At 37.8% G+C, this 15,306-nt stretch overlaps 1 protein-coding gene across 1 annotated transcript; it reads right to left on the bottom strand.

Annotated features, from left to right (window-relative positions):
* Positions 1-294: 294 nt before the first annotated feature.
* Positions 295-14,195, bottom strand: anapc5 (anaphase promoting complex subunit 5). The gene is made up of 17 exons (XM_079827120.1): positions 13,658-14,195; positions 13,449-13,528; positions 13,250-13,353; positions 10,211-10,433; positions 9,316-9,376; positions 9,127-9,228; positions 8,855-9,045; positions 8,650-8,731; positions 5,813-5,905; positions 5,462-5,643; positions 5,124-5,259; positions 4,922-4,996; positions 4,713-4,834; positions 4,526-4,633; positions 1,037-1,184; positions 683-845; positions 295-595 (listed from the first exon to the last, which is right to left on the bottom strand). Exons 1-17 carry the CDS (start codon positions 13,856-13,858, stop codon positions 384-386), a joined length of 2,283 nt encoding a protein of 760 aa, XP_079683246.1. The 5' UTR covers positions 13,859-14,195; the 3' UTR covers positions 295-383.
* Between the last annotated feature and the right edge of the window lie 1,111 nt (positions 14,196-15,306).

The raw sequence follows: 15,306 nt of genomic DNA, 5'->3' as shown, positions 1-15,306 counted from the left end.
AGTACTTTGTTAGTGTCGGTATTTCACATTAAAAGAGCTCCCATATGAACCCTTTTTATAGTATTAAATTAAGTTTTAAAGTAGTAACTATCTTTAGGAACTATTATTTTGATTTTAAAGACAAACGCATTTTTACCTACAATAAGTTTTTTGGATGATGGATTTAAAATCCACTTCAAACATCTTAATGGGAATCTACCCCTTCAATTTGAATGAGTATATGACACTTAAACTATTATTTGTTGCAAATTAGCTAATACCGCATGTATAATAAAATGGTCAGAAATTAGTTTTTATATACAAAATACCATTTATTTCCATTATGCACATGGTACAGGAAATAGTGTTTGGTGTCGTTCATGAACCCCAGCAGCTGAGGTTTCCTAAAGACGATTGACCACAGTCATCCCGGATGACGGCAGCTCCTGATCCAGCAGGCGGAAGAGCATGGCGCATTTGTTGCGTTGAGAAACGTTGCCAAGAGTGTGATGCAAGCGTGCCTGTAGGTAGTGTATGTCTCTCATACGCTCTTTACAGTCAAGGCGAGAGAAATACACAGCTGCCTCATCTAAAGTGTGCACGACTTGTTCCAGTGCTGCAGGAAAGGAAAATACATCACTTAAACATATAAAGTATGACTTGAATACAGTGAGATGGGTGACAAACAGGACTCAGGCAGTACCAGTCAGTCTGTGTTCCTGTGGAGCAGTTCCTGCTAAAGCCATCTGACAGCGAACGGCCAGCAACAGAGCTCTGCCCTTGTCTATCAGAGAACCGTGAGCCAAAACCGACTCCAACACGTCCTGCACCAGAGCAAGAGCCTGCTCAGGGATCCCCAACATAAGCTATGAAGAGAGATGATAAACATCAGACACTCCTAGTTGGAAATTACACAATCTTTCTAGAAACAACAAATACACAGGTGTACTTAAACACTTAAATTCTTAGGTGAAATCAAGGAACTGGGAGATGTTTTGTAAGCATTTGTCAGTCATTATCAGGTGTCTGAAAACTCTGAAGGTTCTTGTTGGTGTACCTGTGTGAATGCCAGATGTAACACAGTCTCTGAGGTCAAGCTCTGGAGGTTGTGTTGACGTGACAGAGCAAGAGCCTGTAAGAGTAACGGCAGAGCTGACGCAAATCCAGACGAATCCCAGTGGAGTTCTGCTGAGGCCAGCATCACCCTGACACACAAACACACGGAAGAGTTAAAAACAGACATGAGAACACTGCAGTTTCAACAAGATTTCAAATAGTACACTTCAAAAATGTGGGGTCATTAAGATTTTTTAAATATAAAATGAGCTTTAAAAGTCCAATAGTGAAAATGATTAATTTTGCATTTTTCAAATGCACATTTTAAATATAGCTACAAGCAGCAATTAAGGGGCCATGCGCAAAGGCGGCACAATAAGTCATGCAAGCATGGCTGGGGATCAGAGCAACTGTAACGACCATTTAAAGGCATATTAAGATGATTTTAGGCAAAATGCCTGAAAAATCATGAATACAGACACTTACTCTCGTCTTACTCTCAACCAATATGTGGCGCTGTGACCAAATTAATGTGGTGTGGTCAGAGTAAGGTGACAATTAGTGTGTCAATATGTCAAAGCACTCAAGAGTAATTTTGGTATCATGCCTAAAATGTATTGCTGCGGTATACGAAAACAGTTTCATCTATTGACACAAAAGCCCCCTTGTTAGAGTGTCTGTCTCTCATGCCGGTGGACCCGAGTCCCGCTTAGAACGGGCAGTTCGAACAGGAGGGGTTACACTACCATAGCCTCAAGAGCGGAAATTGAAGAATGATAATAACAATAGGAACGCCAATGGATACAATAGGGGCCTACACACCGATAATTACAAAAGATATTATCAGCAAAAACTAAGTGAAACATTAAACTGAATGTGCAGACTCGCAGAAGTTAGCAGAGATAAGTGGGTCATATTGCAGGAAAAGCAAGTTATGACAGTTAGCATAAGTTTGAAATGCACACAAAAGTTATTTGTTTTTTATGTTTTTGAAATAATTCTCTTATGCTCATAGGCGGCATATATTTGATAAAAAATACAGTAAAAACAGTAATAGTGTGAAATATTATTATAATTCAAAACAACTGTTTTCTATTTTAATATACTTGAAGGGATAGTTCACCCTAAAATGAAAAAAAAAAAAGTCTTCTTTTACTCACCCTGCTGTTGTTCCAATGCCCTGTGTCCTTCTATCTTTTTTGGACCTCAAAAGCAGACATTTTAAAAATAGTCCTGCACACACTCCTTCCTATAATGGCAGTGAATAGCGACCAGGCTAAAACATTACAAAAATGATACAAAAGTATCACGTAACGATACAGTGAGACATGCGCCATATAGGGATGAAACGATTACCGGTTTCACGATAAACCACGATCAAATTTAGTGACGGTTAGTAATATCGTATAAAATTTAATTATCATTAAAACCGCGTGCGATTATCACGAATGTAGGTAAATCGGTAAATGCGGTATGCGGTAAATCTTGTCCAGTCAGTCTGACGCAGGCACATCGCAGCGTTGTTTTTTGAATGAGGAGAAATGGCAGAAAGCAGTGACAGCACTCGGGGGATTGTTCAGCCTCTAAAAGGACCAAATCTGAGGTGTGGTCATATTTTGGCTTTTACAAAAGTCCTGAGGGAAACTTAATCGCGGATGGTCACCCTGTCTGCAGAACATGCCAGAAGAAAGTCGCTGTAATAGGGGGAACACTTCAAAACTACGAACGCAAGGCAAGTGGACTTTGACCTCAATACCAAAACTACGTCTGGGAAATAATAACGTGAAGCGAACGAACAAATTCAGACAAGACTAGGGTGACATTTAAGGGATAATAATCAGGGCTTGACATTAACAACCGCCATTTGCGGGTGTAACTTAACGTTATCTCGGCTGCACACTAGCCACTCTGGCTGTTAAACTTATTATAGTCTTCTCAAAAGCCATCTGTTATAATCGCGTTGCGCATTATAACCACTCACACGTGTTTATGAATGCGATGTCTCATAATCAGAGGCGTTCAGATTAGCCGGAGTTTTCTTCAGAGCGCGCGCCGCTCTCACTGAAATCTACACTCAAAGCAGAGATAAACGTGCTATGTACGCAAGAGATTCATTCATCATACAGTGGTTGACCGTTTTTGTTCTATTTTCAGCAGCGAAAATAGTTTTAAAAAACACAGCAGAACCACAGCGCATCCATGAGCGCATCTGATATGACTGGCATAACGCTGGTGAATTTAGGGACCGTCTCTAAAGTTACACACAACATTGGTAACGTTATACACGTTTCAAACTTCAATAGCATTTGAAGTAAAACTGACTGTAAAGTGATCATTTAGGTGTCAGGTATGATACACACATTTTGATATTTAATCAAATAAAATGTCAAATCATAGGGAAATATGGATATGCATTATTTCACTAGGATACTGTTTGGGCACTTACACAAAATATGCTAGATTTAAATGCATCATTGCTGAACACTGATGAGAATATTGCTTGAGAATATATTTACAGAGATAATATTAGAGATTATATTTACGATAAATTATTATTATTTATGCATTATGCATTGTTATTGATGACGGCCATTATAAGGAAGGAAATCCCACAGAATAGAATCTAGCTTAAAAAAGTGCATAGAGCTGCTTTATTTATTTGTTGTTTGTTGATTTTCAAATATAAAACTTGTTGAAATGTTTTAAGTGTGTGCATCGGTTCTTTTTGAACACTTTCATCTAATTTGAAGAAAACCGTGATAATATTGATAACCGTGATAATTTGGGTCACTATAATCGTGATGTTAAATTTCCATACCGTTTCATCCCTAGCGCCATATATGGAAAGTGTTCAGGAGGCATTCAATAAGGTTTTTTGCGAGAAAGAAACCCTATTATTCAGCCAAAACACTGAGCTCGGCCGTTACTCTGCGCGCGTTCCTGTGATGAGTGAGAGCCGTCAGCAGGCGCCGGCGCTCATGCTTACTATAACTCGCACTGTTGTCATGGTACCCACAATAAGCACACACACACCATTTTGAGAAATCAGGCTCAATAGAAACAAACGCGACTCTCATCTTTTCTATAAGGTATATGATAAGAAATAATATTAATAATAAAACCTCCTGAAGTGAATATTGTACTCTCACAGGAGCGCGCTCAGAGTAACGGCAGAGCTCAGTATTTTGACTGAATACGGTTTCTTTCTCGCATGGTTGCTATTCACTGCCATTATAGGAAGGAGTGCAAAAGTTCTGCTTTTGAGGTCCGAAAAAGATAGAAGGATATAGGGCATTGGAACAACAGCAGGGTGTGTAAAAGATGGCATTATTTTCATTTCAGGGTGAACTATCCATTTAACATAAAATGTAATATTGGCAAAGCTGAATTTATAATCAGCCAGTTAGACAAGTGCAAGTCGATTTGGATTTCATGCTGACTTCCATTTCACACTAAAACAACTCAGACTTTTCTTTTCATGAAGAGATACCTGATGATCATCTCTGTGTTCTTGCTCTTCTCACACTGCTGCTGCAGCTGCTGTAGAATCTTAGAGGCTTCGGACGTCTGATTCAGAGCTTTCAGCAGCTGGGCTTTCCTGAACAGACAAGGACATTAACAATCAATCACTTGTACTGGTCATTCTACTAAAAAGTATAATATGTGCAGTTATCTACCTGTACGATCCCTCAGTGCTGTTTAAGGCAGAGATAGCGGTGACATGGGGTTCAGCCAAATGGTATTTCCCATCATTCATAGCCTTCTCAAACTGAATTTTCAGATCACATAGCATCCAGAGCTGTTCAAAAGAGAAACGTTGTCATATACTTAATTGGAGCTGCTGCTGATTTGTGCTTGATGAAGCCTATATTTTGTTCAGCAGTACTTTGGCATGTTGGGTGTGGGGAGGAAACTGCTGCTTCAAGTGTTTCATGATGTCAGTCACAACAGCATAAAGACCCTGAGGATAGAAAAAAAACCTATAGATTGGAAAACGTGCTACATGTTTGCACAGAGCAATACATGAAATCAAGCTTATGCACAGAAGAAGCATATGCATTGATGTAATTGTGTTAGAGGTCAGGTACCTGCTCAGCGTGGAGTTCAGCCAGATGGCAAAGGGCGACAGCAAAGGCCTCGGTGTTGTTCTGCTGCACACTAAAGTTCACCGGCTCCAGACTGTTCATATTCAACAAGAGCTGAGCCTGCTGCCGTGCCATAGTGCTACAGAGAACGCAAACAAATCCAGCTTAAACCTGAAAAACTGTGCCGCAGTATCAATGCAGAATGAAAGTGTGAGCCCTTACAGTCTGTTTTACATACAGACATATTTACATAGGACAGTAAAAGCATAATTGAAAGAAAGTTAATTTCACTTCATAGTTCTCTTAAATTTCATAAAAATAAGGTATCCGTGTTATCTGACCTTTTGCCATACATCCTCCATATGGAGGTGGTCTGTGCCAGGCTGATTTCTATCAGCTCAGAGAGGCTTTGCTTCCAGTGCATGATGTCGGTTCCTCGCAGGGCGTCCAGCAGCTTGTTGGCCGGCATGCCCTGTTTTGCTCCCTGCTGGACCAGGGACTGAATGCCTAGAGAAGCTAAATACTGCAAAACACAATAAGGAGCATTAATTATTTCATTGTATAATGACCTTGCAAGAAGTGAACATGCACTGATTTAATGTGCCTGATGCCATTTATTATGTATTGTGGTCATGCAAAGCATTTCCATATAATAAGGGCATTAAAATGTTCCATCTTAACAGGTTACTTACAGGGAGACAAAAGTGAGCTGCAATTTTCACAGAGTCTTCTGTTAATACCACACTATCAGATCCTTTCATCTGTTCTAGTGTGTACAGCCAACTCTAAAATCACAAATTAGAAAAAAGAAAAAAGCAGAGACTGTTAAGTATAAAATACATAAATACACACAATGGGCCTCATTCATGAAACACGAGTAGAACGAATTTGTGTGTAAATCGTTTGTAAAGCCGCTCTGACGTACATTTTCGGATTCACGAAAATGTTCGTATTTTCAAAATGTTAGTTGGTACGAAAGAAATGTACACCTGCTCCCTACCACATGTAAATGGTGCGTAAAACACTTCAACGTTCTGTGTTCTAATTTAGGCAAACTGACTGCCCTGGAAAATCGCTCTCAAGCGCCACCAGCTGGCCGTTTTCAGAAGAGCACCAGGCGTTTTTCAGCTGGCAAAAAATTATTTGATGGACTCATGATAATTTAACATGTATTGCAAGGCATATGGTCAATTAGCATTTATGCAATATACTGGAGCCAAACCTGAAAAAAGAAGTCCACGAGATTCCACAGCGTTCCTGCACACGTCATTTGCAGTTGTAACTCATGGGCGGGGATTTTGCTATTTACGAATGAGCGTGCACGCGCATCCTATTTACGAATGTTTGGAATTCATTAAGATACACACGTTTAAGTACCGAATCCTTGGTATACGAAGCGTTTGTGAATCTGGAGGAGAGTTTTCGTAAATGTCCATTTTACGCGCAAATTACTCAGAATTTGCTCATATATTTACGAACGTTTCATGAATGAGGCCCAATATCATTTAAAAGCTTGAGGTTGGTAAGATTTTTTATGTTTTTTAAAGATGTCTAATATGCACACTAATGCTGCATTTGATCAAAAATAGAGTTAAAAACAGTAATATTGCAAAATAATATTACAAATTAAAATATATATTTTCTGATTTAATATATTTTCAAATGCAATTTATTCTTGTGATGGCAAAGCTGAATTTTCAATGGGACATTGTGTAAAATGCAACAAAATCAAGAATCTGTGATTTATTCACTCTTGAACCTTTATTTAACTGACAAACGCACCAAGAAAAGATTTCTGTTGTTTTCATTGCGCAAATTAATAGTTTTTTGTAAATATGAAGAAATTTTGATTGTGATGGCTAAACACACTCCAAAAAGTTACCACAAAGGTATGTTTTTTTCCTTTTAAATACACTTTTTAATCATTTGGGTATTATTGAGGATCCTAATTGTTGCAGTTTTAAAAGTGGATTTTTTTTTTCTTCCCAATTTGGCCTAATATGACATAAATAAAGAGTCCGTGGTCATCGTTGTCGGATTCTCCTTTTCATGATGGGCCATACATTTTCAATAAGAGACAGATCTGGACTATATGGTGTAAAGTGTCTAAGAAACCACTCTGTTATAGCATGCAGAATGAGGCCTGGTATTGTCTTGCCCTAATAACCATGGACTTCCCAGAATATATATATATATTCCCTCCAAAGATTCTCTATTGGGTTTAGGTCTGGAGACTGGCTAGGCCACGCCAGAACCTTGATATGCTTCTTACAGAGCCACTCCTTGGTTATCCTGGCTGTGTGCTTCGGGTCATTGTCATGTTGGAAGACCCAGCCTCGACCCATCTTCAATGCTCTAACTGAGGGAAGGAGGTTGTTCCCCAAAATCTCGCAATACATGGCCCCGGTCATCCTCTCCTTAATACAGTGCAGTCGCCCTGTCCCATGTGCAGAAAAACACCCCTAAAGCATGATGCTACCACCCCCATGCTTCACAGTAGGGATGGTGTTCTTGGGATGGTACTCATCCTTCTTCTTCCTCCAAACACGTTTAGTGGAATTATGACCAAAAAGTTATATTTTGGTCTCATCTGACCACATGACTTTCTCCCATGACTCCTCTGGATCATCCAAATGGTCATTGGCAAACTTAAGACGGGCCTGGACATGTGCTGGTTTAAGCAGGGGAATCTTCCGTGCCATGCATGATTTCAAACCATGACGTCTTAGTGTATTACCAACAGTAACCTTGAAAACGGTGGTCCCAGCTCTTTTCAGGTCATTGACCAGCTCCTCCCATGTAGTTCTGGGCTGATTTCTCACCTTTCTTAGGATCATTAGGACCCCACGAGGTGAGATCTTGCATGGAGCCCCAGTCCGAGGGAGAATGACATGTCATGTTTAGCTTCTTCCATTTTCTAATGATTGCTCCAACAGTTGTACAATTTTGTCTCCAGTTTCTTTGGACAGCTCTTTGGTCTAGGCCATGTTAGTAGTTGGATTCTTACTGATTGTATGGGGTGGACAGGTGTCTTTATGCAGCTAACGACCTCAAACAGGTGCATCTAATTTAGGATAATAAATGGAGTGGAGGTGGACATTTTAAAGGCAGACTAACAGGTCTTTGAGGGTCAGAATTCTAGCTGATAGACAGGTGTTCAAATACTTATTTGCAGCTGTATCATACAAATAAATAGTTAAAAAATCATACATTGTGATTTCTGGATTTTTTTTTTAGATTATGTCTCTCACAGTGGACGTGCACCTACGATGACAATTTCAGACCCCTCCATGATTTCTAAGTGGGAGAACTTGCAAAATAGCAGAGTGTTCAAATACTTATTTTCCTCACCATATATATATATATATATATATATATATATATATATATATATATATATATATATATATATATATATGAGACAAGCGCATGTCACTGAAAAGTCATAAAGGTAAAGCGGAGTTTGCATATATTTATGATAATTCTAATAACCTTTAAAACTCAAAGGAATGAGAGAAACTGTTCTTACCAGACAGTGCTGGAGACACACATGGTCATTTGCTTCCTGTGCGATGCGGATAGCTTCCTGTAGAGCCAAATCAGCCTGTTGACTGCACATACACAAACACAGAAATTTGCAATCAGCTTTAGTTAGTTTTAGTCATATAACAACAGTTAAGTTCAGAGACTAAAATTCTGATTGGCTGCCACTTATTTTCCCAACTAATACGCACTAGTGTCCAAAACGACAGTGCAAAGTTGCCAGATTTAGGACAGCATATCGTAAACTGCGGCCATAGCCTTCATCTCCATTGCTTTTCCCCTCGCCACCGGACAGAATGAGGCGGTCAAAGTAGTGCAGGAGGCTGTGAGTGGAGATGAAGATGTCCTGCACTCGCATACTGTTCAGATAGCTGAGGTAATGCTGTAGAGAGACAGAGAGAGGGTTAGTTATACTAAAAAGAGGTTAATCATCTGTTTCTTGAAAGGAAGGATTTCAGCTTACAGCTTCAGCAAAGTCAGGATTAAACTTGAGAATGTTGTTGAGCTCGTCCTGTAACTTAGCTGGCGACATGGCCTTGTTTTCATCGTTTTTAAGGAGGTACGTCTGGGAAAAAGCAAGGTAACAATCAAACGGGGCAATCATGGACAAATGTGTTTAAGAAAGCCAAATATCTTCTAGGTTATAACAAACCTGTCGTGCAAGGAAGTATTCTGCTTGTTTCTGAGATAAAGGACCTTGGGTCTCATCAGATCTGATGAAAACACAAAATAAACCCCCAGTCAAGTCCAATCCTATTCAATAACCCTGTTTGGCTTAGGGTCAAATTGACTTCCTATTGGTTTCCATGCAATTTACCAAAAGAAGACATTATGGATAACACTGAATATTCATGTAAAAACAGAAAACCTCTGGGACTACAAAAAAAGAAGTGAGAAATGTAATAATTTCCATCTACTTCTATTGTGTTAAGGGTTTTATTTTTTAAATTATCTGAATTGACACAATAAATTAGTTATTTTTTCATTTAGTGACTAACTTTCACTTAGTTTGCATAAATATATAAATAATATCAAGTATAAATAGTATCTAACAATATTTGTACTTTGTGTAAGAAGTATTGCTATTTGTGCTTTGTGTAAAATAGCCTCTACCTTTTATGTCTGGTACTCATACCCTTGTGAGGGTAAAATGGGTTTCTTACTCTTCTTTTCAGTCCTGCAAGATTCAAGTACACGAGGGCCAAAAAACTAACAACCCAAAACATCCTTTCACAGATGTTTTGGCTGTAAAACTCTGTGGATGAAGAAGAGTCAAGGTCTCATGTATTTCATATTTTAGTCTTTGACAAGCTACAACTAATGACAAATGCAAATCTGCTGTTTTTTAAAAGTGTTGAATTTTGGCAAACTGCGTGAAAACCACGGGGAGTCAATTTTACCCCAGACACAATTGATGTAACCAAAACTTGTAAAGCCTTTCCAAACACTAAGCTGTTTGAAAATCGAATATGGGTCAAACTGACCCCAACACAATAATACAACCCTGATTCCACTAATAATAAAAGTACCACGTTATTCCCTCTGACCTCAGTTCGGACTGTTGTAGAGATGTTGTGTCCAGCTCATCTTTGTCTGTGTGGTTGGCACTAGGGTCTTCAATGCTTGTCAGCTCCATGTCTTCTGAGGGCAGAGCGGACAGCTCAGGCTGATTCCCACGATGGCAGTACTGCTGCAGGGACTTGTACAGCTTATACACCTGACTGAAGGACAGTTTATTGTAGGCCAGCAGCATCTGACGCATGAACAGACCTAGAAACAGAAAGAGATTTCCGAATCCGATTCACAAAAAAGTTGCTCTTATTAACTACAGTTTTCATGTTTTCTAACTTAAAAGGGGGGGGGGGGGGATCAAGGTATTTTGTATTCCCTAAATAACCCGTAAGTACAGTTACAGTTAGAAAGTGATCAATGTACTTCAGTGGAGAACATGATCTCATCGAACACATTTTACATCGTGAGATGCTTCAGTTAAAATGGGTTAATAGGTGGACAAATGGTGGAAAAGTTTAAAGAAAAGCAGTGCAAAAAATATAAAAATACATAAATAATTAAGATGATTAAAATGTATAAACTCATTTGGATTTAAAGAAACTAAAACAAACAAACAAATACCTTTGAATAAAAAGATTAACATTTGTAAAATATGAATATAAAAATAAATAAATTTTGATTTAAACAATAGATTTAACCGTACTACAGAGAATGGAGAAAAAAACACAATGTAACATAATTAACACATTTATCATAATAATTTTTCCACAGTATTAATTGGGTCTTCTATATATAACTTTTAACTTTTAGTCTTTTAAATTTTTGGGCCGGGGTCTCTGGCATGAGGATGATCATATTAGCGGGCCCCTGGGAACCTAAAAGATTGAAAACTCCTGGGGTAGTACACAATCAGACAACATCACAGCCTGTCATTTTACTTTTACGGCAAAAAAAGTTCTTAAAAAGTATTTCAGAATTTCACACTTACTTACGAACATTTTATAATATAATTTAAGAACTTTTTTCTTAAGAAGATTTTCGTGAATTCAGCACCAGAACTTTTAAAGGGTTATGCTGCCTTCACGTGCTATCGGAATTATTGTAAATACGAGTTTCCTAGGGTAAAAATGGCACATGAACACCCTCTGATGTCGTGTTTACCACTGGGAAGTTCGGAAATAATTTTGATACCCAAATTCCCGAGATGGGCGTGTCATAAACTTTAAACATGGTGGCGGGAAGAACTACTGCTGTGGCAGGCAATTCTCTACAATGCGAGTAAAACACTCGCATATGCGAGTAAATCGTCACTCTGGGCGATTATATAATATCTATCATTAGCCGTTGGCTAATCAATTCTCCGATTTTACTTGCCACTGTGTGTGTTAGATGCTAAGAATAAGTTTAGCATATATATATTTTTACTCGCTGAACACTCCGAATGAGCGCTTGAGAATTTCGCTCTCGTCAAATCTATATGATTTCAAATGAGCTCATCTGACGTACCGTAAACTCAAGTGTGAAGGCGCGCGCGAGAGAGAGTGAGTGAGAGAGCGCGAGAGTCTTACATACCACGCAAAATCGACGCGCTACATGTTAACAATATTCTTTGAGTTGATTTGGAATTATTCAGCTTTTAAGAACAAGCAGAAGATATACCTTTTTTTTTCCCGGTAGTGGACGGAACTAATGCGCAAACAGGAATCTCATTGGCTGGCACTCATCTTTTCCTGTCCCTGTTTTGGTTTCAGCAAATCAGTTTGAGCGAATGCTGTCAACGTGATTAATATTCATGAACCCAGCAGCTCATCAATCCTTAGTGCGTAGTATATTGTTATTAGTAGTAGAATTAGTAGTATTATTATTATCTAATTTTTTTTTACAGAAACACCAACAATATCTTAAGCACCACCACCAGTCCAAAGTTCAGTTAAATGACAATGCATTCATACATGGTTACCAACAGTTTTAGTTCTAATTACTAAAGTTATATCCTTAAATAGTGCTTGAATATAATAATATCATAACAGTCTAATGCTTGATTGACTGATGTTAAGAGTGTACATTCAGAAATTTAAAAAGCTGTGCCAAAATTTACTAGCCAATGGCGATTCTATTGCTAAGGTGTGCGTAGAGGTTTGGCAGGTGTGATTTTATTACTTTTCCCCCCCAAAACTGCTAGGTCGTCTTGTCTTAACATTAATGTGGTGCATATTTACATGTACGAGTAATCATTTTAAGCGTATTGTATGTTTGATACACAGCAAAAATAGCCTGCATTTGACTGAAATTACAGAATCGGCAGAAAGCGGACTATCTGGAATGTTTATATGGTTGTCAGTGCATGGGACACTGCATATGATGTTGGTTTTAATAAGATTTTGAAAGAAAGCACTTGAATGCAACAAGCTCGTAATCAAGATTTCTAAAGTGGGAATTAGGAAATTTCAGATAGCACGTGAAGGCAGCATTAGTTCACCCAAAATGAAAATTAATGCAATTAGTTACTCACTCTCATGTCGTTCCAAACCCCTAAGGATTTTGTTCATCTTCGTCACAAATAAAGAAAATCTCAGAGCTTTCTGGCCCACGCAACTACAACTTTGGATCACATACAAGCATTGATCAGTGAACATAAACAGAAGTTCAACCACACTTGCTTGATGCTTGAGAACGAACTTCATTGGTTCTTGCACATCAAGCAAACAAGCTTACACTTAATATAACTGATGTGTGCATTGATAAATGTTTATTTGTGAATAAAAGCCTAAATTCAATCAGTTCATCAAGCATTCGTGTCTCTTCAGAAAATGTAGATCTTTCAATTCATATGGATTTGTTTTAGTTTGATTTATTGTCAAAGTGGTAGCTGCGTAGCTGTCAATGGAGGAAGAGAAAGCGCTCAAATTTTATTAAAAATATCTTAATTTGTGTTACAAAGTCTTGCAGGTTTGGAACGACATGAGGGTGAGGAAATTACAGAATTTTCCATTTTGCGTGAACTAACCCTTTAAATTTGGGCAATATTTGATGGTAATTGTGGTTATGGCCCTGAAAAAAAAACATATACGTACCAACAACACTAGTTTTGAATGCCTCCGAGTCGCTGAAAGCATTTGGCAGGATAGTAAAAAAGTGTTCCATGTCCTGCAACTCTCCATCAGCCATTAAAAACAACCTGAAAAACAGAAGGCAATGATTATATAAACGAGTATTACATAAAAACCTACCCAGGTAGAAAAGTTCTTTATAAAGAGAAGATGCATACTGTACCTGAGCTTAACAGCATTGACCATGCGAAGACAGCACTCCTCTACTATCTTCACAAACTGCTCCAGCGTCAAATCTGGACCCTGGTCATCACAGACACAAATCAAACATGTGCAGCATATTTTTATCTAGAACATTAATAATAATTTAGCTAAGTTTTACATTACATTTTTGTAAACAGTCCTACAAGAAAACATGCTACATAACGTTACCTGTTGTAAAGGTAGGATGAGTTTGTTCAGGAGTCTTCTGTCTAAAAGTGCCATTGGTTTGGTTGTGGACATCTCATACAGTAAAGCTAATACTGCGATCTTGTATGGAGTGACCCAATCCTTTATACCGAAGATATTGGCATGAACAACCCCATTTGTCATCATGGGGTTGAAATACAAACTTTCATGCACACTGGCCATTGCCTCTCGGGACTTATATTCCTCAAAGATTATTAAAATTACCTATATCACTATGCATTAAATACGATAGCTTGATAGAAAAATTGTGTGGTAAGCTAGCTTACATTATTTTTGATAATACGGTAAAACATCAACTGTGTTTCAAATGCAGTCATAGCGATTTGAAAACCTTTTTTCCGTGTGAAAATCTGTAATTATAACTACTATGTTCGATGCGTTAGGTTAGTAATCAAACATGGGCATAGTCGAATATATTCACATGGATCATGCTAACAATCTGGCGGAGACTTTTCTTCAAAATACCCTCCAGTTCCGTTTGCCTTTCAGGACGTAGTGTAGAGCACAGACGAATCGATTATGTTTTACTTCTCCAGAAGTCCGATTCAGTTCTCTGAATCGGTTCTTGTGAACAGTTCATTTAAATGATTCAGTTACGAGTCGGATGTTTTTTGAAAAAGACGTTTTCCAGTTCAGTGAGACTCGAGACCGCTCGAGATATTCAACCCGATGTGAATAAATTGTTAAAATCAGCTTTGCAGAAAGGTTCAATAGATTTAGTGAAAATATTCGACTCGTTTTAGTACGTGGTGCAGAGCGCTGATAAATCGATTCATTTTCAACAAAAACGTTGATATATGTTCTATTTATTTTTTTTAGAGGTCGCAAATGTTGAATATTTATATTACATGCCATACATTAGCCTACATTCATTTGAAAAAACAAAACAAAAAATCCTACTATATGTAAATTATTGCTATACATATCTAACAATAACACAATCTAACAATAAATCATTTATAAAATTGTATGATATTACTGTGTCCAATTCATGTGTTTATTATGCCCAACTTACGTTTCCTTTTCAATTCTTTTTATATCACTTTTTTTTCATAATGTCAGTGGATTTCATCAAGTGATGACTATGCTTACATTTCATCTGAATAAACACTGAAAGACATGAAAAGCAATTGGAAATGTCTTTCAAAATACATTTACCCCTCACATGTGTACGTAAGCACACTAGAGGGCACTTGATAGTAGGGAATTTTATCCACAAAGATAAAGAGGTTCATCAACATCTAGCTTATAGTTTGCCAACACATTTAGCCTATATCACTTAAAAACAATCCTGAATCTGAGCTTTGAACATAAAGCTTTAAACTGATCAATTATGGATTGTCATCTGTTGGAACAGCAACAGTGACCTGTGACTCAGGTGACACTGATGAAATATTCAGTGTCTGAGTCAAATAATCTGTTAATAAACATGGCTTAAAATAAGTGTTAATAAGTAACCTCAAAAATATTCTTAAACCACTATTGATGTTGTAATAGTACTCTCAATGCTGATAACGCTGACTTTCAGCTCATATAATAATTATGTACAAAAAAAATAATAAGGCTCTAAGATGCGAAGTAAGTTAGTCTGAGGTAAAAAAAATTATTAA

Source organism: Gobio gobio (genome assembly GCF_949357685.1).
Source record: "Gobio gobio genome assembly, chromosome: 10".
In the NCBI taxonomy this organism is placed as follows: domain Eukaryota; kingdom Metazoa; phylum Chordata; class Actinopteri; order Cypriniformes; family Gobionidae; genus Gobio; species Gobio gobio.
The sequence above is the reverse complement of the archived record's forward strand: the minus strand, read 5'-3'. Positions and strand labels throughout refer to the sequence as shown.

Coding starts and splice junctions, on each gene's coding strand:
- anapc5 (XM_079827120.1), bottom strand. CDS start 13,858: ATGGCCAGTGTGCATGAAAGTTTGTATTTCAACCCCATGATGACAAAT. Junction 8,732..8,854: donor CACTGTCGTTTTGGACACTA/GTGCGTATTAGT, acceptor GTGTATGTGCAG/TCAACAGGCTGATTTGGCTC. Junction 5,644..5,812: donor CAGCTCACTTTTGTCTCCCT/GTAAGTAACCTG, acceptor TGTGTTTTGCAG/TATTTAGCTTCTCTAGGCAT.